The sequence below is a fragment of the Equus caballus genome, chromosome 13 (genome assembly GCF_041296265.1).
Source record: "Equus caballus isolate H_3958 breed thoroughbred chromosome 13, TB-T2T, whole genome shotgun sequence".
In the NCBI taxonomy this organism is placed as follows: Eukaryota; Metazoa; Chordata; class Mammalia; order Perissodactyla; family Equidae; genus Equus; species Equus caballus.
In genome coordinates this window covers 40,060,503-40,085,811 of record NC_091696.1, presented here as the reverse complement: position 1 = coordinate 40,085,811, position 25,309 = coordinate 40,060,503, and the positions used below count along the sequence as shown (strand labels likewise).

Below are 25,309 nucleotides of genomic sequence, written 5' to 3'. Positions count from 1 at the left end.
ACGGCCGAGTCTGCCTTGCCTGTGGTTGAGTGAGGCAGGAAAGCGTGGCATTCCCAGAGCTCTCACTCCAGCCTCTCTTCATCCGTTGGGTCTCTTGCATGTGCTGTATCTGTCTCTTAGAAAGCTCTTCCCCACAACTCTTCACAGGACTAAATCCTTCTTACCCTTCTCCTCGAGCTTCAATGCCCTCTCCTCAGCGAAGCCTTCCTCAACAACCTTCACCTAAGGAAGTCCCTGTTTCTTTATTTTTCTGTCATTGCACTCTGGGTTGTTCTGTATAGCCCTTTTCAAAAACATCTAATTATGCATTTATGTGTTCTGTAGTTCTTTATGTCTAATTACTTATTTATTAGAGCAGTGTTATAGCTAAGAGTGTGGAATCCGGAGCCTGACTACGGAGGTTTGAATCCCATTAACCACTAAGCAACTGTGTGGCCTTGGGAAAATGACTTAACCTCTCTTGTCTCCATTCCTTTTGTAAAATGAACCCTCATAGGGCTGTGGTGAACGCTTAGTAAGAGAATATATGTTAAGTGCGAGGAATAGGGCCTAAAAAGTAGCAAGTGCTCAATAAATGGTAGATGTTATTTCGGGTTTTTATCTCTCACTCTAGAGGAGAGAGAAGGAGGTAAGGAATGATGTCCATCTCATTCACGATCATGTTCTCACCACACAGACCAGGAGGATTGAGGGTGCCCTTTAGAGCTGGTGAATGAGCAGGTGCCCCAACACCCCTTGCTCCTCCAGCTACTGCAGAGCAGAGGCATGACAGCTCCCTTCAGCCCGAGTCAAGAAGGGCCACAGCCCACCCGGGGCCTGAGAAAAATGGCCAGCAGAGCCCGATGAAGCTGCCAAGCTAAGAACCCAGTGAGCTGAATCCTCGCTGACTCGTAGCTCAGAAAGATGGGAGGGTTCTGTATTCATGGTGCTCCGACAGAATTAGAAGGACGGCTGTGACACTTGTCACCGTTACCATCACATCCATGGGCATCGCTCGCCTGAAACAATTGTAGGAGATGGGGGTCCTTATGGGGGCTTCAGGCTTCTGTCCTTGGTGCTGAAATGTCGCTGCTCTTCAGGACCTAGAGGGTTTCTCCTTAGCCTGGCGGTGCCCTACACATGCCTGTCTGCCAAATCCTGGAAGAGAAAAGTGGAGAGAGAGACATTTAAAATGTCTAGGTTGATGGAGGAAAAATGTTAAGCATCATGGTGGACGTTTATGGAGCACTTCCTGTGTGCTGAGCACTTCGCTTCATGTGTAATCTCATTTAAACCTTCACCCCAACTCTGTGAGGGTGGGATTATTCTGATCATTTTCCACGTGAGAAAGTGAGCCATCATATGTTCAGGTCGCTCAAGGTTGGTGGCAGACCCAGGACTTGAATGAGGTAGTCTGGCTCCAAACTTGCCAGGCGCAAAGCTCGGCCCCTGCATCAGATTGCTGTCACGTGTGAGCCCATTCGCATAGCTGGCCGATTTCGTACATTGTGGGTTCTCATGCTTTTGCTCCATGACTTTATTTTTAACTAAAATGCTTAGGTTGTACTTAGGCTAAATGAGTTGTCTGGGTTCAGTGACAGATCACTGGACAGGAAAAGAGAAGAAGGGAAGATTTTTTTTGTAAGTTAGGCAATTTGGGACGACTTTGAGGTATACCTCCTCTCTGGGTATCAGTGTGTGTGTGTGTGTTTTCTCTTAATCTGTAGAGTTAGTTTTATTAGCTGATTACTAAGATTCCTTCTTGCTCAAGCATGCTGTAAAATCTGAGGGGCAGAGTTCTTCCTTTTAGAACTCATTATAGGACAAGACAGTTCTGGAATAAGTCCATACTTGATGAATATGCCGAGATTGTAGCCAGGGAATTAACTGAAACGAGAGACTTCTTCACTGTCTGCCTTTTCTGAGATGATTTCCGAAGGCTACAGATGCTTTCTTAACTGACCTCTTCTCCCACGGGTGAGAATCAAGCCTCCTCGCCACTCCCATCTGATTTCCTCTGATGCTCAGCTGAGTAGACTTGTTCCCTGTGACATCCCAGTGGATCATATTTAGCTGTGACTTTGTCCCATATTGTGCCAGTAGAGAAAAAATCTGAGGAACGCAAACCAACCATCCCCAAGAGTCCAGGATGTAAAACCGATGCGAGTGATTCCATCTTTGCCCTTAGGTAGCTGTTCTGAAGACAGAAGCCCTCGTGAGGTCTGGCAGAAAGCCTCCTCGAAGAGCAGCAGTGAGCCCTCTTTTCTTCGTTCTCTCATTTCTGGGCAGTGTCTTTTTGAGGCAGTGGAAGTTCTCAGATCCTTCACTGGGATCCTTTTGCAGGGACCCTGGTGAATTGAGACAGGTGAAGAATGGCAGAGTAGTTAAGAGTTCGCATTGGAATCATCCAGACCTGGTTTCAAGTCCAGGACTGCTAGCTGTGTGACCTTGGGGAGTTTACTTAACCTTTCTGTGATTCAGTGCCTTCGTCTCAAATGCGCGTTAGAAGGATCTGATACCTGGTTAACGAAGGGTTGCTACTTCCTGATGGCCCGACAGGCGTGGCTGTTACTCTTCCCTGTGTTCATTCGCTGAATAAGTATTTATTGAGCACCAGGTGTATGCTAGGCACTGTTCGGGGAACTAGGTATGCAGCAGTGAGCAAAAATAGACAAAAATCTCTACCCTCGTAGGGTAGACGTAAGGGGCTGACATCTAGTAAGGAGAAATAGACAAAAAACTAAACAAACACCTTGTGTATGACAGTAGAAGGTGAAAAGTGCTATGGAGAAAAATAAAGCTTGAAAGGAGGACCAGGGGTGCGAGGTTGGGGAGGGATGTTATCACTATGTAAGGGGCTGACGGTTGGATCTCTGCAGAGCCCTTTGTCAGCATCATCCGTCACCCTTTCACAGCTGATGCAGGAGGTTGTCAGCACAGGTGTCATGAGGCTCATCCAACAGATGAGGAACCTGGCATTCAAGAGGTTAAGCCAGCCCCATCTCTCAGTCAGTGAGAGCAGAGACAGGATTGGTACCCAGGTCCCCGTGGCGTCAGTTCTTGTATGGTGCCACCTGTTGACCCACTTGTCCCAGGTAACCACATCAATGGGAAATGAAACTAAGGGGAGGAGAGGGTCAGTGGTCACCTTCTGTGTATGGGGCCTCTTGCTGCAAACCTGTCCTCCATCCCTCTGGTGAGGGAGCCATGCACCCTCCACTGGTGAGCCAGCCTTTGCGAAAAGACACACCCAGGTGTTTACCGATTTACCTTGATTTCCAATCTTTACCTTTTCAGGCTATCGCAAATGCACAGAGAAGGAAAAAACATCACTGCCTAAGCAGCTGATGCCCTTCACCTGCTAGATGCCCACACTCCGACTCTCCCACCACCTCCCAGTCCAGACCTAAGTTCCTGGTCGCCCCTCTCAACCCAGGAACTTTTCTGTGACGCGGGGAATCGGTTGTCTCTATTTACTCATAATTAACCAAAGCATGCATTTGCAGCTTATCAGTTTTTGAATGCAGTAAATACAGCAACCGATCTGCCAACCCCATGAACATTTCATTTGGGAGATTACTGCATAAATATTGTATTTGGATATTATGGTCTGGGACATCACATTAAAATTGCAAGATGATGCTATTATCCCATATAGTGGAACATGAAATTAAAAAGCTGGTCCATAGAAAGAAAATTGCAAGTCCTCACACCTGTATTTCTTCTCTCTCTCTCTCTTTCACTCTCTCTCTCCTTCTCTTTCGCTTTCTTTTTCTCTCTCCCTCCCTCCCTCTCTCTCTCTGTCTCAGTTAGTCTTTGTTACCATGTAAACTTTGATATAGGTTATCTAAAATTTAAAGTTTTAATCATGGTGAAGTGCACCAGCTGGACACTATTCTATAATTAGCACCAGCCAGAGTCGAGGTAGAATTTTATTTTCCTAAACTCAATGAAGCCAGCCCTGGGGGTCTAGTGGTTAAGATTCAGCGCTCTCACTGCCATGGCTTGGGTTCGTTTCCCGGTCAGGGAACCACACTGCTTGTCTGTCGGTTGTCATATTGTGGCAGCTGTGTGTTGCTGTGATGCTGAAAGCTATGCCACCAGTATTTCAAATACCAGCAGGGTCACCCATGGTGGACAGGTTTCAGCAGAGCTTCCAGACTAGACAGACTATGAAGAAGGATCTGGCCACGCACTTCCCAAAAAATTGGCATGAGAACCCTGTGTCTAGCAGTGGAGCATTGTCTGATAGAGTGATGGAAGGTGAGAGGATGGAGCAGAAAGACCAGGTAGGGTTCTGCTCTGCTGTCCACACAATCACTAGGAGTCAGAATTGACTCAACAGCACTAACAAAAATAAAAAGTTAATGAACCGGTTACAGCTGAATTTTGTGTCATTGGAGTAATACGGTGAATAGATGAAAAGCCTTACCAAATTATTCCCCAGCAAGAACATGGCTTTGCTAACGAGCTTGGCTTTTGCCATTGGGAAGGTGTGTTAGGGAAAGAATATGACCAAGGTCCTTGGGTACCTGAGTCTACTGGTTGGTTCTGTCCTTGTGTGTGTCCTTAGAGAAGTCGTCAACCTTCTCTGGGCTCCCATGCATCTGTCTGTAATGCCTGCCCCACCCCCTCTTCCTGGTATAACAGAGTGACTTAGAGAACCCCACAGTTGGAAAGCACCTTAGGGATTCCCTCGCCGAGGGTTATTATGACTGGTGGTCCATGAGCTGGGTTCAGCCTAGGAATGTGTTTTATTTAGCCAGAAATGCTTTTTTTTTTTTTAAAAAAAAAAAGGAGTTTGAGTACTTTTTGGAAAATGCTTCCTCCACTTCTTTGCTGACTCCACCCACCTTGCTGTCTTATACTCAGCCCACTTCATATACTTACATTACCGGCCTGTCCCCTGTAGGCATTTAACTTTACAACCCAGACCTAGCCCAACTTTGTCATTTTTACCAAAAGGAAAACTGAGATTCAAGGTCATCACCTTCCCAAGTCACTTGGCTGGTTACTGATGGAGCCCCACTGCAACATAGATGAGAAGCACATTTCAGCGGAATTCAGTCTGTTCACCAGCATCATTGTCACCACCATTTTTATTATACAATCGCCGATTTTGTTAAGAATTAAGTGGGCTACATCATCGTGCTCAGTGAGTGACCGTGATCTAAGAGCAGGCCCTCTGCTTACGCAGAAGAAGGCGCCAGGGCTGTGGGTTTCTTAGTGAGCTTCCCCCACTGGATGCCAGTGGATTTGTGGGAGGCCCAGCGGGATTCTCTCTCGAATTCAGCGTGACCATTAGGACAGGACTGTCTCCAGCTTTTATGCCCTGAAGTCTGGTCATCACAGTAGACTTTCCCTGAGCAGCTGCCTCGCTCTGTCCTAGGACTGGTAAGGGAGGCAGAAAGGAGGAAGCCGAGAGCAGTCCTAGTGAGAAAGCATCTCCCTGGGAGGAGACAGGTACCTCTAATCAGAAGACAGTGATGAGCACTGCCATAGAGGTGCCAAGCCCTCTAGACACACGATGGGGCGTGCAGGCCAGCCCAGTGGAACAGGTGCCATGTAGGTGCCACAGCCATGGATACCTGCCCTCTCTGGGGCCTAAGAACATTCGCATCCATCATGGCAGCGATAACGTTGAAATCGTTCAGGAATGTGTTGGTCAGGAGTTTTTCAATTGCAAGTGACAGAATCCCATCTCAAAATGCCTTAAGCACATTTACTGACAAGTCTGGGGCAAGTCAGGCACATTGAGATCCAGGCTCTCAAGCAGAGTCATCAAGACTCCATCCCTGTCTGTCTGTCTGTCTGTCTGTCTCTCTCTCTCTCTCTCTCTTTTTTCTCTTCTGCTCTTCTCTTCTTTCTGTGTTACCCCTGCTATCAGGCAACCTCTGTACTCATGGTGACAAAATGGCTGCCACCAGCTCTAGGCTTACATTCTCCCAGACAAAAATCCCATAGAGAAGCCCTCCTTCCCAGTAGTTCCAGCAGAAATCCAGGACCCAATCTCAGACTTGGCCTGAGGTGCTCATCCATCCCTGAACCAATGATGGTGGCCAGCCGGATGGAATACTCTGATCGACCAGCTGGGCCCTGTCCCCACCCTTGCTGCTGGGGGTGGGATGCAAACCCAAGTGAACTGAGAGTTGAAGATAGGTGACTGTCCAAAGTGAAATCGAGATGCAGTTCCCAGAAAAACGAGGAATGAAGCACCGATGTATGCATTACAATGTGGATGAACCTTGAAAACCTATCTTGGTAGAAGGATCCAATACAAAAGGCCACGTATTATCTGATTCCATCTATATGAAATGTCCAGAATAGGTAAATCCATAGGGACAGGAAGCAGGTTAGTGGTTGCAGGGGCTGGAGGCAAGGGGGAATGGGGAGTGACTGCTTATGGGCATGGGGTCTCATTTCAGAGTGATGCAATATTTTGAAGCTAGGGAGAGGTGACAATTGTACACCATTGTGAATGAACTAAGGCTGTGGAATTGTACACTTTCAAATGGTTCGTTTTATGTCGTATGAGCCAGAAGAGCATCAAGACACTTGGGTCGGGAGGCCTCTAGACTATAAGCTTCCGACGAGATCACCAGCTGCTGAGGAGCAGGAGTCATCCTTCCTTCTCCTTGACCTGCATTAGGGCCAGCACAATGCTTGGCACATAGTAGGGGTGCAGTTAATGCTCACTGTAAATGAACGAGAGTTTGGGCCAGAGGCCTCACACTAGCTCTGTCTGACCTCCCAACACACCCGCTTCACCAGCTCTCTGGCTTTTGATTTCTGCATCTACAGAATAGGAACCGCCATTCTGCCCTGCCTCCCTTGCAAAATCTCCACCCCAAAAGTTGTATATACACACACTCCAGAGCAGGAGTTACTCATCTGGGGTTCATGGATAGAATTCAGGGGCTCTGTGACTTTGGATGAGAAGAATATGATGTTTATTTTCACTAAACACTAACTGAAATCTAGCTAAATGTGGATAACAAACCCCAGTAGCATTCGCAGTAACTGTTAGGAATCACGTATTTTCGTGTCACATTATCGTTGATGCATATACCTCCAGATATCATTTATCCTCACCTCTTCAGAATTACAGTAGCTATTAGACCTGCCACAAAAGCTTGTTATTTAACGTGATCATCATAAATTTAGTGTTTTAAAAAATATCTTGTGATCCTATATTTAATGTGTGAATCCGGAAGCACGTGTATTACTATATCATAACTCTGGTGTTTTTAAAAAATATTTCGTAACCCTGTATATTTTGCTGTATGCATTTAAGGGTATTATTCTGAGATGAGGGTCCATACGCTGTGTCCACCAAGCCGCCAAGGTGTCCACAGCGTGAAAAGGTGATTTCAAGAGTTCTCTAAAGAAGAAGTAGATGGATCAGATGATGGTTAGATGGTCATTGTCATCTAACTGTGCCGGGCAGGTCCCCTAAGCTCTCTAAGCTTCAGGGTCCTCATCTGTCAAATGGGCGTAATAAAAGGACTTGCCTCGTTGGGACGCAGTGACCAAACTCACTGGTGGAGATCGAGTGACAAACCACACACGGAGCGCCTGGCTCACAGCAAGTGCTCAGTGAACGCTTTTGTTCCTACGATCGTGCCATTTCATCTGGACTCTGGGTGGACTCTTTCGGGGCACCTTTGGGCTGAGGGCTATGTTGTCTCTCCCAGGTTCATCCGGAAACAGGGCCTGGACCGGCTCTTCCTGGAGTGCGATGCCCACATGTGGCGCCTGGGGGACCGGCGGATCCCCGAGGGCATTGCAGTGGATGGCGGCTCCGATTGGTTCCTGCTGAACCGGAAGTTTGTGGAGTATGTGACGTTCTCCACAGATGATCTGGTGACCAAAATGAAGCAGTTCTACTCCTACACCCTGCTTCCTGCCGAGGTGAGTGTCCAGGAAAAAAGTCTCCGAGAAAGGTAAGGGGCTGGCTCCAGCCTTTGGAGCAAAGTGGATGCTGAATTTTTGGCTAAGCGATACTGGGTCCAAACAATTCATAGTCTCCAAACATCCAGATGAAGATGGGAACTGCATCGGCTCCCAGGGACCTTGCTGTCGCAGCAGGGCCCCTGGTTCCCCTCCAGTCTGCACAGAGGCTGTATTGAGTTAGACGCACAGCATCTTTGTGCAAAGTACAAAAAGGAGCCCTTCCACCAGACACTTGGCTCCCCCGGTCATCAAATCATCCTGATCTACTGATTTTGTTAGAGCAAGACACTTGACTGCCATTTTCCAGAAAACTGTTATAAAAAAAATATAAACCTCTCATACCTACAGTGTTGAGGGTGCCCCCTAGAGTTGTGCAGTGCATAATTCACACAACTGTATATGCTGGCCTTTTGGGGACACATCCACATCAACTTTTGACAGATCCTTCACAGTCACCAATCCTGTAATAACAACTTTTTTAACACCAAGAATCCCATTTCTAATTTTGAGTATTGTTCTATTATTCCCTGACAGACAATAGTGTTTTATCGGTCAAACCAGAAATTCCAGTGATCCCAAAGACAGCCAGCCAGGGCTTCTGCTGGACTGGCACTAGCCCCCTGCATTGACAGCCACTGTGGCCAAATGCTTGGGACTCAGCATTTCCTGTTGGCTTTTGGAAGTCTTTGAAAAGCTCCAGGGAGCCTGTCACCCCTTTTCAGACTTCAGGGTGGGAAGCTGTCGTAGTTCGGGCTGCCATAAGGAAGTACGATAGACTGGGTGGCTTATAAACAACAGAAATTCACTTCTTACAGTTCTGGAGGCTGGAAGTCCGAGATCAGGGTGACAGCATGGTTGGGTGAGGACCCTCTTCTGGGTTGCACTGTCTACCAGCAGTTCTCGCTGTGTCCTCACATGGTGGAAGGGGTTAGGGGTCTCTCTGGGGTCCCTTTTAGAAGGGCACTAATCCCCATTCATAAGAGCTCCACCGTCATGACCTAATCAAAGGCCCCACCTCTTAATACTATCACATTGGGAGTTAAAATTTCAACCGTGGACACAAACATTCAGTCCATTTCAGAAGCCCTCTCGTGTAAGATTGCCAACTGTTGTGAAACAGCCCCAGCCCCATTGGGAAATGGGTAGGAAGCCAGTACTGAAGTGTTGCCACTGGCATGCCAGCAGCCTCCTTATCAGACCTGAGCCAGGGGTTTTGGATTCAGTGTCTTGACCTCCAGTTCACTTTGATCCTAATTTCCAACTTCAGAAGACTCCACAGCTTGTTCTGCTTCTGTTGAGCCCATAACACCTCCTGTAAATGGTCCACCGTTCCTTCCTGGCAGTGCCCCATCTCTGGACCACTCAGGTTGTGTGTTTCTAGGCTGGACAAGACAGTGCATCTCATTTGATGGTTTCCACATCCCTCGCCAACATCTGGGGCGGTGCCAGGCTCTGGGTGGGGCTGACTGCCCACGTCACTCCAGAGGTATGATGGGCTTGTCATCACTGGGCCGGGTTTTGCAATTCTGCACACATGTTAAGTAATCAGGTTTTAATTCTATTTCAGCGAAAATCACCTTTTCTCTCAATTCCGATAACCTCCTCATCCATTATCTTGCAGGGAATTTCTGTATCGTTGTGAGCAGACACAGGGCAATTGGTAACTGGGTACTTTTCCCTATCACTTGATGGAGAATATGCACCTCTTTGGGTGTGCAGACAATTCAAGCTTAAAATCAAAGTTCACGGACATGTCATTTAACATCACAGGACGCTTAGCTGGGGGTGGTGGGTGGAGCCTCACTTTGCCCACCCACCCATTGAGGAGAGACTGTTTGGGGCTTTGGTTGTTTTGATCAAGATGCTCATCCTGATTCTGGCTCTCTGTCTCACCCCTGCCCCAGCACATGCAAGCACGGTGCACTTCAGGGTCCCTGTTAGATGCTACCTCCTCCATTCCAGCACCTCTGCCTTGCCCTCCCCTGTCTCAGACCTCCTCCAGGGGAGCGGTGTAGCAGAATCCTGAAGCCTGTGCTGTAAGTTTGTAACAAGTGGACACGTATTCCCCACAGCTTCCCCTAGGGAGCAGAGAGCAGAGGAGACTGTATCTGCCTGGTATCTGGGGTGCTTATAAAACAGTATCCAAATAGAAGTCAGTCTCTGTCTCTCTCTCTCTCTCTCCAGAAGTCTCTCAGCAGCTCCAACCATGTCTGATGTCTCTTTTCACTTTCAACATTGCCTCCTTCTCAGATTCCTAGGAGAGGCTGGCCAAGAGTCCTTGGAATAGGGGGAACCCATGGCACCTGCTTCAGCACCACGGACAGCAGGCAGCCTGCCGCCGCCCTCCCCCGGTTGTAGTCACACTACTGCAGAGGATGAGGCAGGAGGGCACCGGGACACCTTCCAGCCCCGGGCCATATGCATCCCTGATCTGGCCTCCCTCTCCCAGGGGTGAAATTCCAGAGCATCAGTCTTTGTTCTCAAGACCTCAGACCTGAATCCCTTTGGTTTCAGATCTGGCTGTTTGCAAAGCAAGAGCCCTTTTGGCCCATGGTGTTCTGGAAAATTGTCCCCATCTTTTCCTCTGGTCCCCATGTGCTGACATACCCTGAGGAATTTTTCCTCTCTGCTGAGTGGACAGATGTCCTGGGTGATGAAATGTCTTGAAATCAGATTCTAGGCTGCTGAAGAAAGACAATTTAGAGAAACACTCAGAGCAGTAGACTTCTAAACAGAGTTAGGTCACTCTGGACAAAACACCCAGTGTACCTTGAATTGCAGCAGACTGGCCGCTGACCCTGTTTGCAGAGAGAACAGACAAGTGTCCAAGAGAGTCCCTTCACAGTTGGTCCCAGGGAAGGAGCCCCCAGCCCAGCCCATCCGAGGGAGGCTGGAAGAGGTCTCAGGCTGGACCCTCTCTCCCTTCCAGTCCTTCTTCCACACAGTCCTGGAGAACAGCCCCCACTGTGACACCATGGTAGACAACAACCTGCGTATCACCAACTGGAACCGCAAACTGGGCTGCAAGTGCCAGTACAAGCACATCGTGGACTGGTGCGGCTGCTCCCCCAATGACTTCAAGCCGCAGGACTTCCATCGCTTCCAGGTGAGCCCACAGCGCCCTGCCAGCCCCCTGAAGCACACCTTCCCAGCAAACCTCTGCAGGCATCCAGGGCCAGACCTGTCAGCCCTGCAGTATCCAACCTGGCTGTGGATAATAATAATAACAACGTCAACAATAGCCAACATCTCTTGATCACTTACTCCATGCCAGGACCATTCTAACCACTTTGCCTATATTGACTCCATAACCCCATGACAAATTTATGTGATAGATAGACAGACAGCAAGATAGATGGATACAGATATTATTATTCCATTTTAGAGATAGGGAAACTGAGGCATAGAAAGGTCAAAAAACTTGTTCAAGGTCACACAGCCTAGTGTATCTGTTTCGAAAGGCCATACTCATATCCGTTTCTCTATACTGCCTTTCAGTCAGAATCCCCTGAAATATTTGCTAAAAACATATTTCTGGATACAAACTTGAGTATGTCTAGGTGGAGTTTCTCAACTTCAGCACTCTCAACGCTGTGGCCGGGTCATTCTGTGTTGTGCGTCTGTCCTGTGCCCTGTAGGATAGTTAGCAGCATCCCTGGCTTCAACCCACTAGACCCTGTAGCCATCTGCAGTCCTGACAACTAGAAATGACTTCAATGTTGCCAAATGTCCACTGGGGGCAAACTCACGCCCGGTTGAGAACTGCTGACCTCCAGGAGGTCCAGGAATTTGTATTTTTAATAGATTGCCCTTTGGGGAGTTCTCACGGGCAGCCAGGTTTGGAAATCGCCACACTCTGGATGCATCGCACTTAAAGGAGTAACAAGAGGTAGAGATGTCACTGTCCCCACAGCATCTCTGTGTGGCCCAGCAGCTTACAGTTTTGGAAGCAGAAGCAGGAGGGTGATAAATGCTCCATCTGCTTCCCCTGAGCCCCAAGGGTGCCTGGGCCCCCAGACCTCTCCAGGAGGACAGCCTCTCTCCTTTCTACGTCAGCACCCCTCCTGCCCCCTCCAGGCCAGCACCCTGAGCTTCTTCCTCTTCTCTCCCTTGCCGCAAGCCCCAGCTGCCAAGAGCACAAACAGAATGCTGCGGAATGGCTAAACAAATCATTCTGAGGTCCCTAGGGCCACCCCGTGGAGGTGGGATGCTGTTCCCCAAATGGCTAATGTAGACGGAGGGCAGGGACAACAACGCCAGGCTGATGACCGAGTCCGAGGTGCCCCTGCTGCCTCACTGTGGCACGTAACTGAAACATCTAGTGGCAGGCACGGGCTGCCCGCATGGAACTTCCAGCCTCTTAGCCGGGCTTCTCAGAGTGTGGGTGTGGACCAGCAGCATCAGCATCACCAGGTGCTTGTTAGAAATGCAGAATCTCTACGGCTCCAGACCTGCTGAGTCAGAATCTGGTGACTGGAGGTTATTTATGCTTGAGAAGTGCAGAGGTAGGGGATCTGTCTGTCCCTGTCCCGGGCTGTGTGCCAGGCCATCTGTGGGCGTTGGCCTCACTGGGGTAGGCATCCTCTCCATCGTGCAGGTGGGGAAATCAAGGCTCAGAGGGGCGAACTTACTTGTCCATGGACACACAGTTAGTGAAGTGGTAGGCTAGAAGTCCCACCCAGGTGTTTCCAGTTCCAGACCTGGGCTTCTTGCAGCAGACCCCTCTGCCATCTGGTTTCACGCCCACACAGGCACAGAACACAGAGCAGCTTTCATCTCCTCGTTCGTATTCCTTCAAGGTTCCCACCTAATGTCTTTCGCATCCGTAAGCGGGTGCTGCAATAAGTATTTTTTTAGGCCTGTTCTTGGTGGCAGATTGAGGGCTGCCCAGGGACCTCCTCAAACCTATGTTAATTTAGGCATGAACTTGGGTGACATTTTAGCTCCACGGTCCGTGCAGAAAGGATCTGCTGAGCAGAAAGAGGGGTGCAGGGGGAATATTTGACCTATTCAAAAGGGAAAAAAAATAATTCCCGCTTTTGTAGAGCAAGTAGTCCTTGCCCTGATTGGAAAGAACCTTCATCACTTAGAGCAGGCAGCCGTGTTGGTTCTTGGGAGCGCTGCCCCACGCAGGCTGCCCCTGGGCAGCAGCCTTTGTATTCCAGCTCCAGCATCCTGGGGACATCGTGGTCTCTGATAAAGACCGGCTGACACAGAGACCGCATCCTGTGCTCGCAGCTCTTTATTTCACAGTAAACAAAGATCAAGAATATCCCCCAACATCTAGACTCGAGAAACTGCTGCCTGTAAGGCACTCGGAGTTCTCGTTCAAAGAACTCTGAGGAAGAGAATGATAAATATAGAAACATGCCCTTTTAGAAGATCCAGCTATGATCAAAGAATCACAGGCAGAGAAGGGAGACTGCCCTGCCTTGAGTCTGGTCCTCAGGCCCCAGAAAACACAGACTCAGAAGCCCCTGGGAGCAGGTTTAAGGAGGTAGTGGGGATAGTCACATCATAATAGCTGGGTGCCAGACTCTGTGCTAAGTACCCATATTGTTAGACCCATTGTAAGGATGAGGGAGCTGAGGCCCTGGGTGACTTGTCCAAAGACAGATGCAGCTAGAAAGTAGCAGAGTGAGGGTTTGAACCCCGGGTGGACTAGCTCTTTTCAATGCCACTGTAAGGGTCACTGAGCTGACCCCTCCCCCACAGAGAGGGGGCTCCCAAGGGTTCATGAAGGACAGAGGGGATGGGATGGTCAGAACGAGGCCAAGGGTTTTTGTTATGAGGGTTTCCGGTTTACTCAATTAACAGTTTGACCCTAGGAGGATGCAGCAGAAGGAGCTTGGGTTTTAGAGTCATGGGATCCGGGTTCGAATCTTACAACTGTGCATTTGTAGAAATCACTCCCCTTCTTGAGCTCGATTTCCTCCTCTGTGAAATGGGGATCGAAATACCTGCTTTGCGGCGCGTTGGGAGGATTAGCGGGCGTGGCGTAAACGCAATGCCCTCCAGAGAGTGTGTGGTCAGCAGTTCTTATAATCACTGTTGCTGCTGTTAATCCACGCTAGACCCACATTAAGGTCAATAGTAACACCAGACCATCAGCTCCTCAGAGCAGGGTGCTGTGGTTTAATTGTTGCCATAGCCCTAGGCCAGGGGTCAGCAAACCGCAGCCCCTGGGCCAAATCCAGCCCACCGCCTGCTTTTGTACATAGGTTTTTTGGAACACGGCCACACCCACTCATTCACTGTGTTGTCTATGGCTGCTTCCACACTACAGCAGCAGAGCTTGAGGAGTGGCAAAGCTGGAAATATCTATGATCTGGCCCTTTACTGAAAAAGTTTGTTGATCCCTGCCCCAGACCATAGGGCAAGACCTGGCAGATCACAGGTGCTCAGGATCTTATTTCTTTCATCCTTGACCCTGGATCTTAATCCTGGCTCTGCCGTTCCCTTGCTGTGTGACCTTAGATAAGTCCCTTTCTCTCTCTGGTTCCTTAACAACTCGGTTTACATAAATGGTTCTCAAACTGCATCATAATCACCTGGGAAGCGTTTTGGGGTACAGATTCCGAAATCACATCTCCAGAGATGTTGACTCAGTAGGTTTGGGGAAGGACCCCAGAATCTGAATGTTTTAAAGCTATTCAGGTTACTGTGCAGCCAGCTTAGGTGTCATTCGCACTTGTCCTCAAACCTTAGTGAATAAATGAATCACCTGGAAAGCCTGTTAAGAATACAGATTCCTAAGCCCCACTACCAGAGATTCTGATCAGTAAATCTGGGCTGTTCCTGTGAGTCTGGAGTCAGCTGCAATGCCAGGGAGGCGATAGGGAGTGGTGGGGACTGTAGTGAGCTGAAGAGCTGGTGCCCGTTTAAAGGGACAGCTGCTGTCCAGCTTTACCCAGTTGTTACCATGTAAGAACCTGTGCCTGGAGTTGCTAGATCTCTTTAAAGGGAAGCCAAAAGTTGTTTCTGTGAACTCTTCTACTTTTTAAATATGGCCAGCCAATTCAGTTTTAAAACACTGCTGGACAACTAACATATCTGTAGGCTAGATTTGCCCTCAACCTCCAGCAAAATGATTTCTGAGATCCACCCCAGCTGTAAACACCTAGGATATAATGTATTTAACAAACATTTAAATGATGCTTACTACGTGCCCATCATTGCTTTAAACACCTTACGAATATTAACTCGTTCAGTCCTGACACCCTTACTATTATCTCCATTTGACAGAAGAGGAAACTGAGAACAGAGAGGTCAGGGCTAGGATTTGGATCCAGGCAGGCTGGCTGCAGAGCCCTGTTCCTCCACCCCACCGCCACCCCCATCCCCATCCCCAACCCCACCCCCACCCCCACCCCCACCCCCACCGCCACCCCCACCCCACCCCCACCCCCATCCCCACCCCTCTTGCTGACGCCTCTCTGTTTATCCCGTGAGCACAGCAGACAGCCCGGCCCACCTTCTTTGCCCGCAAGTTCGAAGCGGTGGTGAATCAGGAAATCATCGGGCAGCTGGACTATTACCTGTACGGGAACTACCCCGCAGGGACCCCGGGCCTCCGCTCCTACTGGGAGAACGTGTACGACGAGCCGGACGGCGTCCACAGCCTGAGCGATGTGGCGCTCACCCTGTACCACTCCTTCGCCCGCCTGGGGCTGCGACGGGCCGAGACATCGCTGCACTCGGAGGGGGACAACAGCTGCCGGTGAGCCCGTGGGAGGGTGAGCCCTGGGGGTGCAGGAGGGGCGGGGTGGGGTCCAGGAGGAGGATGTGAAGGAGGGACCTTCCTCCTCGTTGGAGGCTGCAAGTCGACTCCATGCTTTCCTCCTCTCTTCCTTTGCCTACAAACCGTCTAGAACCATCCCACCATTCAGAGCATGACCAGTCTAAGGCATCATCACCTTAGCTTTTCAGACTACCAGATCTAATGTGTGCCTAATTATTCCCCTTGGGTGGACTCATTCTTTTTTTTTTTTTTTTAAAGATTTTATTTTTTCCTTTTTCTCCCCAATGCCCCCCAGTACATAGTTGTACACTCTTTGTTGTGGGTCCCTCCAGTTGTGGCATGTGGGACGCCGCCTCAGCGTGGTCTGATGAGCAGTGCCATGTCCGCGCCCAGGATTCGAACCAGCGAAACACTGGGCCGCCTGCAGCGGAGCGTGCGAACTTAACCACTCGGCCACGGGGCCAGCCCCGGTGGACTCATTCTTTATACCAATTATATGTACTTTAGAAGGAAGCTTTTTGTCACCATATTATCTGGCTCTGTTGACCTCAAATGGAATGTCACCATGAAAATACAGAACTATGTTTTTTTACTTTTTATTGTGAAAGATATCAAGTATATACAAAATAGAGAGTAGAGTGTAACCCCATGCTCCCACACCCAGCTCTAGCAATTACCACTCCCACCACCCCCAGCCCCAGCTCATGCTGTTTCCTCTTCGGCTTCACCCGCTTTCTCTCTCCTTCCAGATCAGTTCAATTGAAGCCAATCCCAGACATCATATCATTTCAGCCATAAATATTTTAATATATATCTCTGGAAAGTGAAGCCTCCTTTTTAAAACATAACCGTACTATTAGCGCACCTAAAAATACAACCAAACACATCGTTAAAACGCAGGACTATTATTTAAAACATTCAGGTGCCCCTTAGAATCAGCTCACCTACCATTAGCGGGTACCAGTGGACACTTGAGGAAAGAATGTTCTAGAATACATGGAAAGAAGAGGGGAAGGTAAGAAAGTAATTCAACATGGTCCCCTCCCCTGCCTGCCTTTCTCTCAGCCGACCAACCCTTTTCGTTTTGTCTTTTAGTCTGTTCTCTAACATTTTGCATTGAAGATAGTGACATAATTGCAACAAGAATTTGGTGTCCCTTTTTTTTTGGCTTGGCGTTATGATGTTAGCCCCTTTTCCCCGTGCTGTTCTGCAGCTTCCATAGTGATAATGACCCTTTTTCATGCCACAAATATTCCATTGAGTAAAAATCCCAGAGTTTGCTTAATCCAGCCTTTTCCTGTAGCTGTTGTCAGTAACAGAACATGGTAAATAACGTTCTGATGAATATCTTTTTGCAGAAAACCTCTTTTTTTTTTTCCTTCTCTTTTCCAATTATTTCCTTAGGATGGATTCCCGGAAGTGCTTCTAATCATTCCTTCTCTCTTATTCAAACTTCTCTGCTTCCTCCCACCTCTCCCTTTTAGCAACAAAGCAAAAAAAAAAAGAAAATTGTGTGAACATCAGTGTCTCTCCACTGAGACCTCCCCTGTATGTCCCTCCCCCCGGGGATGGAAGGAGGAGAAGAAAGGAACGATTTTGTGCCTTAGAACTCTGAAAACATGGAAAGTTTCCTGTCTGGGGCCTCGTGTGGAGCCAGCTGGGTTTCCGCAGGGCTGCAACGATTTTTCATTATCTTCTCACAGCCTCTGCCTTCTCTCTCGTCTCGCTGTGGGTTCTGATTTAGTGGAAAGGGAGACCAATGTGGGTTAGGAACCCAAGACCTGCAGTTTGAACTCAACTCTGCTTACTAGCTGTTGACCCTGGACAAGTCCTTAACCTCCCTGGTCCTCAGTTTCCTCATCTGTGAAATGGGAATAATAAGAAACCTTACAGCCTACGTTGTCGTGAGGTTTAAAGAGATAATCCTCAAAAACGACCTTATGAGTTAGGTATTATTGTTCTCGCCATCTGAACAGTGTTTTCCGTACAAGGTACTCAGTGGATGTTGATGCCGTTGTTGGTATCTTAGTTGCCCCTATTTTGAGGCTGCCAAAAGCAGTCAACGGGGAGCTTCCTGTGTTGTGAGCCGCGCGCTCCGTAACTGGGTATCTAACTTCTCATTGCTCCCTCTGTGCTTTCCTTTGCTTACTGCCCTCACTGTCCGTGCACAGGCTCCCCTTTCTCAGTCTTCGAGGGTCACCTCAGGTGCCACTTCCCCTGCGAAGCTTGTTAAGAGCTCCCCGTGATAGCCCACCCCTCCCTCTGCGGAGCAGGACTCAGCTCAGGGGCGTACCTCCAACACTCCCATTGCGGTGGCCGCAGTGCCGCGAATCAAGGTCATCGGTGCAGGTCTGTTCCCCCTGCTAGTCCGGGGACAGAACCCTTGTGCATGGAACCACAGGATGTATCCTGAGTAGGTAGCACAGTGCCAGATGCTTGGGAGACAAATATTGTCCAAGCATAGGGCTAACCCCAGGCTTCATAGACTTTATTAGGTAAATGATCCGGGAAATTCCAAAAGATGCCCCCAATTTATTTAGGGTTGTTGACATTTTCTCTTGGTATTTGTTTGGGGATTAAGCGAGCCATCAGTTGCCTGGGGCCTGGATTTCTTTGGCCTCTATCTCATTTTTTATTGAATAGAACCCATTGTGCCTTGCTGCGGGCAGAGCCGCCGTATTTATGAATATAGGCCTGCAAATCAATCAGGACAAAGGACCCTTATCCCAAAAGGCAGAAGGGAGTGAATTCCTTCCTCTGGGGTATCTGGGGAAACAGCAAGTGAAAAACTTTAATTCAAGAGTCTCATTTTCTCTGGGTGTTTCATGCAAATTGTGTCTTTCCAGTCCCTAGGAGGACCTTTCATAAAAATAATGTTTATTGATTTTTTTTCTCATTATAAAATAACACACATTCATTGCAGAAATTTTCGAAATGCCAGATTGAGAGAACAAGAAAATAAAGTTTGATTGTGAGGCGCCATCCAGAAATAAGTGTGTGAGGATTTCATTGCAATTTCTCAAATCCAGATGCCCTCCGGGGCTGGGGAGGTGACAGGTGTCAGTCAGTGCTGGCCCCTGCAGGGTGGGCTGACCATGCCACCCTGGAGCCCCTGCAGCCCCTGGCGCTGAGCCGCAGCACATTCTTGCCCTGTGGGAATGCAGACTTGGAGTTGCCAAGCAAATCTGATTTTTCAAGACAAATCAGAAATCCAGATTTTAATGTGTCTCCTAATTTTTTCAATGCCCACCTTATTTAAAGAAGAAAATAAAACACCTTTGGGCCAAATGAATGCATCTGGCATCCTTTTTTTGTTGTATTGCATCTTGCATATCGTATTACATCTAATTAAAACTCACTCTCTTCTTAGTTTTAATTACTATGTACCGTATACAGTCGAGATGAGGCGCCAGAGGGCTTTGTGTTCAGTCCTGGGTTATATGTACCCCAGATGGACCTTAGAAGCAAGGGATTCAAGAGAAAATCCTTCTAGAATGTTCACTCAGTCTACAAGTATTGATTGAGCATCTGCTACGTGCCAGGCTCTGTTAGGCACTGGGCACTCAGCCATGACCCAGACAGACCAGGCCGCCGAGCTCAAGGCCCTCCCATTCAGATAGCACCTAAGCACACGTACACAAGAACAAAAGATCAACAGGGATAAATGCTCTGCTGAGAAAGAAGGTAGTCATGTGGTAGCCATGAGCTGGTGCCTTCTGATTCAGCAGTCAAGGAAGATCTCTCTGAGGTGGTAACATTTAAGCAAAATGGTAAGACACAGACGGCCATGTAATTATAAGAGAAGAAGAGCCTTCCCAGTAGAGAGAGTGTCCTGTGCAAAGGCCCTGAGGTGGAAATGAGCTTAGCATGTTCAAGAATCCAAAATAAGATCCATGCGGCTAGAAAGTGGTGGGTTGGGGCAGAGGGAAACCAAATGAAGCTAGGGAGAGAGGCAGGACTTTGTAGACCAGGTGGAGAGTTTGGGTTTCCTCGCAAGCATGAAGTGAAGCTACTTGTGGCATTTAAGCAGGGGACAAAGGATATGGCTACTGTGACAGCAGTAGGTTACAGCAGACGAAATAGGAGGGAGTTGAGTGAGGAAGCTCCTGCCAGGGCCCAGGTATAAGGCGTGTTGGTGGCTTGGACAGGATGCTGGCAGTGCCCAGGAGAGTCAAGGGTGGATTCAGGATTTCTGGACAGAAGATGACGGAGAGCAAGCAATCAAAGATTAACTCTTAGATTTCTAGAGCGCTTGACCATCGCTCATTTCTTGACCCGTTAGCAGCACCCCGTACAATTGGCCGCTCCCTTCTGGAAACACTTTCTTCTTTCAACTCCCGTGACAACACGCTCTCCTTTTTTTTCCACCTTCACCAGCCCCACCCACCTTGCAGAACAAACGCTGACAGTGTACTACTCCCCTAGTGCAATAATGCCATGTGACAAACAAGCCCCAAATCAGCATCTTGAAATGATAAGCTTTACGTAGCACACGAGTCTCTGGGTCAGAGGGGCGGTTTTCCTGGTCTCAGCGGGCATTCTCTCCTGCGTCTGCCGCCAGCTGCACGTCCGGGGGGCTCCGTTGTTCTTGGCTGGCAGTTGTTACCGGATCTGGGGTGGCTCTGCTCCGCTCCAAGTGTCTTATCCTCCAGCAGGCTGGCCCAGGCCTGCTCTCGTGGTGATGACACAAAAGCAAAGGGGCGAGTCAAAACGTGCAAGCCTTCTTGAGGCACGACACCCCTTCTCCCACATTCTGATGGCCAAACAGGTTTGGGGCGGGAAACAGAGTCTGCCTCATTGGTGCAAGGAAACCTGTAAAGTCACGTGGAAAAGAGCAAGGGGACAGGAGAGGTGAAGAACTGGCAATTAACCCAATTAACGCAGGTGACCACAGGACTCTTCCACGACTCTCTCGATGCTGTCCGCAGTCACCATTATCCACAAGCCAGTATTTAAGTGTAAATTAACTGACATTAAAAACTCGGTTCCTCAGTCACACCAGCCACGTTTCAAATGCTCAGGAGCCCCAAGTGGCCAGTGGGTGCTGTAATGGACAAGCACAGATATACAACGTTTCCATCATTGCAGAAAGTTCTGTAGCACGGGCCAGGAGGAGGGTTTTCCGCTCCCCGAGTCCAGCCCCAAAGCGGATTGGTATGAGCCATGAATGCCCAGCAAGCAGTCAAACACAGTGCACGTTTTTTCCTCAGAGCCCGGGGGCATCCCGATAACAAGGCAGTGATTTCAAGACACGCGGAAGCAGAGGAAGACGCCTTCCTCGCCTTTATAATTGGACATAAAGACTTAAACTCCAGATCGGGACAAGAGGGAAGGAAGGCTGAGCGGGGACAGTGATTTGTGGAACGCTGCCATTAAGGAGCCGCCGGCCCCTCTAAGTGCTGTGCAATTTACACATTGCAGAAGCAGAAGCTGTTTTTTTCACAAGGAGGAAGGACAAAGAGCCCATCCATGGCACCTCCCTCCTCCGCTCGGTGCCCCCTCCCCTCCTCGGGCATCTCTGCATAGCTTCCCTGCCCCTTTCCGCCTGCCCGCCCTTGTGGATCAAAGACATACATCTTAAACAACGAGCTACCTGTTTGTGCTCCTCTGTAGGTATCTTGGATTGGCAATAATTTTTAGGGATAATACGCAATGCTGTTGGTGAGGAGAACAGTGAGAGCGTAAATCAGTATAACCTTCCTGATGAAGCTGGGCAGCAGACGTAAAGAGCCCCGTGGAGATTAAAGAGAGAGAGAGGTTCCGAAAAACATTTTTGCTCGAGGATCAACATCCTAAGCAATCTAAACTAACATCTAAACAATGCGGCATTGTTTAGAATGGCAGAAAAAAAAGAAAAAAAATACAAGGCAGATGAACACTCAGTAATGGCGTACTTGCTCTATAAAATGTGGTATTATATACAATGGAATAATGGGTATGCACACACACATAAAAAGCATGTTTTCAGAGACTTTTCAAAGACGTGACAGTGCTCAGGAAATGCTATGAGGCAAAAATGAGATAAAGCCAGTATGTGTGTTATCCAACAATGTAAGATTTATGCAAATACATACATAGAAAATAAGTCTGGAAGGAGACGCGTGAGTATGACATCGGGGTCGCTTCCCAGTTCCTAGTGCCAGAGGATCAGTAAATGTCCACGAATTGACGTTATCTATGGGAAGAAGCAGCAGAAGTAGTACTTTTTGTTTTCTTCATTGTACTTCGCTGCAGTCAGCATGTTTTTCATTTATAATCAGCAAAAAAGTCGTTAATAGTTACTGAGATCGTAGCTACACAGGGAGTAGCTTTCAGGATGATGCAAAGGAATATGGTAAGCATTGTATAAAATGGGGACTCTTTTAGGAACAGGACCAGCGTGATGTGTGGGGGCTCCATTGCGAGCCTGTTCACCTTCGGCGCTAAGCAGTGAGCTCGTGTGAGACTGTGCCTGTTTTTCAGGTACTACCCAATGGGCCACCCAGCATCTGTCCACCTCTACTTCCTTGCTGACCGCTTCCAGGGCTTTCTGATCAAGCATCACGCTACCAATCTGGCTGTGAGCAAACTTGAGACCTTGGAGACATGGGTGATGCCAAAGAAAGTCTTCAAGATCGCAAGCCCGCCCAGCGACTTTGGGAGGCTTCAGTTTTCTGAGGTAAGAGGCCCAACACTGTCACAATTTGTCACCCTTTACAGCCCTCATGTTGGGTTCTATGCCACAGTCTGACACTGGCAGTTGGAGATGGAAGAGGAGGGGAATTGAAGATCCCAGAAGGCGAGCTCACCCTGTGCCTGAAGAGGGTTCTCCAGCCCTGAACAGTGGAACCAGCCTCTTAAACAGGGCAGGAGGAGAAGAATAGAGGGGTGGTCACTATTTGTGGACCAAACTAACCTGGAGCCTTCATCTACTTTTTATAGTAGAATTTCTATTCCTCTTAATTTTTCATCCTAGCCAGTGACTCCTAAACCTATGTTAGTAATAGACCGGTAACAAACCGGTTTCCTAATGAAGTAGTGGCATTAGTCCCATTTTACATATTGGAGAACTGAGCTGTAAGAGATCTGATGATTATCTGGATCGTAGCTAAGAAGAAGAGCTCAAAATTGAGCTCAGGTCTCTTTGGCCACAAATCCCATGCCTCATTGTGCTTTTGTCTTGCCAGTTCTTTTGAGAGTTTAGCTCAAAATAAGCACCAGATCAGTCAGTGAATGGATGAGTGAATGGGTAGGTAGATGGATACATGGACACATGAATGGATGGATACGTGGATGCATGGATGGGTGGACGGACGGATGGACAGACAGGTGGATGGATGTATACATGGATGGATGGATGGATGGATGGATGGACAGACACATGGATACATGGATGGATGCATGGATGGATGCATGGATGGGTGGACGGACAGGTGGATGGGTCAGTGGATGGACAGATGGACTGATGCATGGATGCACAGATCCATGAAATGCAGTTTTCCTCCCTCCGGTACAATCAGCTTTTAGTTATTTTTCTCCCCAGGCTGATGGATTTACCCAGCACCACCCTTGTAACATCAACCCTGCCTCTGGATCTGTCAGACCCTACATGATCTGTCCTCTGTCTGCTTCTCCAGCCTCATCCAGTACCACTCTCCTCCCCACTCATACTTCCTGCATCTTTGTCACACGCGTCAAGCCTGTTCTTGCCTCAGGCTTGGCACATGCTAATCCTCCTGCCTAGAATGCTTTCCCCTAGTTTTTCACATAGCTCACCCTTTCTTTTTTGTTATTCTGATCTAAATCCAAATGGCGCCACTTCAGAGAAGCCTTCCCTGCCCACCACTTATGCCACAATAGCTGCATCCTCCACCCGACACGTCTTTATTTTACTGTGTTTTCTTAGCATTTGCTATCTAAAACCGTCCTGTTGATTTCTCTGATCACTTGTTGATTGTCCACAAGAGAGCTGGGACTGTATCACTGCTGTATCCCCAGCACGTGGAATAGAACGTTGCATTTGTAGATGCCAAGATTTCTGAATGAGTGCGTGCACGCGCTTCGGTAGTGACGCTGGAAGGAAGGGGAAGCGTGATCAAGCATGATGAGGGCTGCCCACACAAAACTCCAGCACCCGATTTCTGCCTTCCCCATGTCAGCAGGTAGCTAAAGAGGTGACCCATCCCTGGGGTGAAGCATTCCCGACGAGTTTGGCTCCTGGGTTAGAGATGAAGAGTCCAATTTTAGAATATGGAGTATCTTGAGGGGCTGAGGGTAGGGTGGGGGCAAGTGTCCTACCTTCGTATGTTTTCCTTGCAGGTCCTTTTCCAGCCACCTGGCCTGGCCTGGCTGACCTGTGCCCTGCTAATGAGCACTGAACAGACATGGGTGGGAGTTCCTTGTTAAGCCACCATTTTCCAATTAAGGCTCCAAATAGATTGGCTGGATTCAAGCTGCCATGGGAGCCCACTCCGTAAATAACTGGTGTCAGGGGGCAATTAGATGCTGTCCCAGTTGGATCCCGTGCTGGGGGCCCCAGCGGCCAGTTGAAGACATTAATGTCCCATTAAGGAGATGGATGCCTGGTGGCTGGGCTCTCCCTGTTTATCAGCCTGCCGCTGGGTGACTGGGCACTTCTGGCCACGACAAATGATGTCGGCCACTCCGTGGCTAGTGATTTGTGAGGGTTCCTGCTGTAGAACCGGTACCCTGGGTGTCAGAACCACTGAGATCCCTGGCAGAGTAACAGCATGTGATGCATGGAGCCCTGAATGTTGTGTTTTGGCTTTTTTGCTAAAGTCTTAGTTGTTTTTAAGGCAAATGGTGTAAAATGGAACAGGAAGGAAGGGAAGAACTACAGGGCCCCTTGGTGCACTGTTGAGACTGTCCCTGGTGCTGGCGCGTCCCAGGGCTTTGCATGGTGCCTGGCTCACAGCAGGTGGCCAGCGTCCTTGAGCAGCTCAGATAGATTTCTCCATCCCGTGGGACTCCCATGCTAGTGACTTAGAGAAAAGATGCTCGTTCCTTCAGCCGACAGTCACCGAGTGCCTGTGACGTGTGAGGTGCCGGGGGGACAGTGGTGAACCACAAACCAGACCCTTTTTTTCATGGAATGGCAGTGTAGTGGGGCAGCCAGCCAGTGAGAGAGCAAATAAACGAACAGAAAAATTTCAGCTGATGACAAGTATTATAAAGAAAATAAAAGTTTATTCATGTCATGACTGAGGACTTAGGAGGCTGATGGTGACTACTTTTGATGGCATGATTCATTCAGGAAAGCTTTTCTAAGGAGATAACTTTGGAACTGAAACCTGTAAAAGAGCCCTCCATGGGGAGATCCGGAGCATTCTGAGCAGAGAGAAGAAGCATGTGCAAAGGTCCTGAGGCTCCAGAAAGGAGCTTGGCATACTCAAGGAGCAGCAAGGCCAGTGTGGCCAGAGCACAGTGAGCAGTAGGGAAAGTGGTAGGAGGGAGATCTCAGAGGAGACAGGGGCCAGATTGAGAGGGATCTTGCAGGCCCTGGAAAGAAGTTCAGGTTATATTTTAAATGCAGTGGGAAGCCTTTGGTGGGTTTGAAGCTGGGGAGCAGTACATTAAGCTTGAACTTGAACATGTACTTAAATTTGAATGATTGATCATTTTGTGGTGAATGGTTGT

At 48.6% G+C, this 25,309-nt stretch overlaps 1 protein-coding gene across 1 annotated transcript in view; it reads left to right on the top strand.

Moving 5' to 3' along the window:
* Nucleotides 1-25,309, top strand: part of XYLT1 (xylosyltransferase 1) — a 303,508-nt gene that overhangs the window by 262,491 nt on the left and 15,708 nt on the right. Inside the window, exons 7-10 of the mRNA XM_023616263.2 lie at nt 7,674-7,890; nt 10,862-11,038; nt 15,390-15,652; nt 22,136-22,331. Coding sequence (XP_023472031.1) covers nt 7,674-7,890; nt 10,862-11,038; nt 15,390-15,652; nt 22,136-22,331 — 853 coding nt within the window. The remainder of the gene's footprint in view (nt 1-7,673; nt 7,891-10,861; nt 11,039-15,389; nt 15,653-22,135; nt 22,332-25,309) is intronic.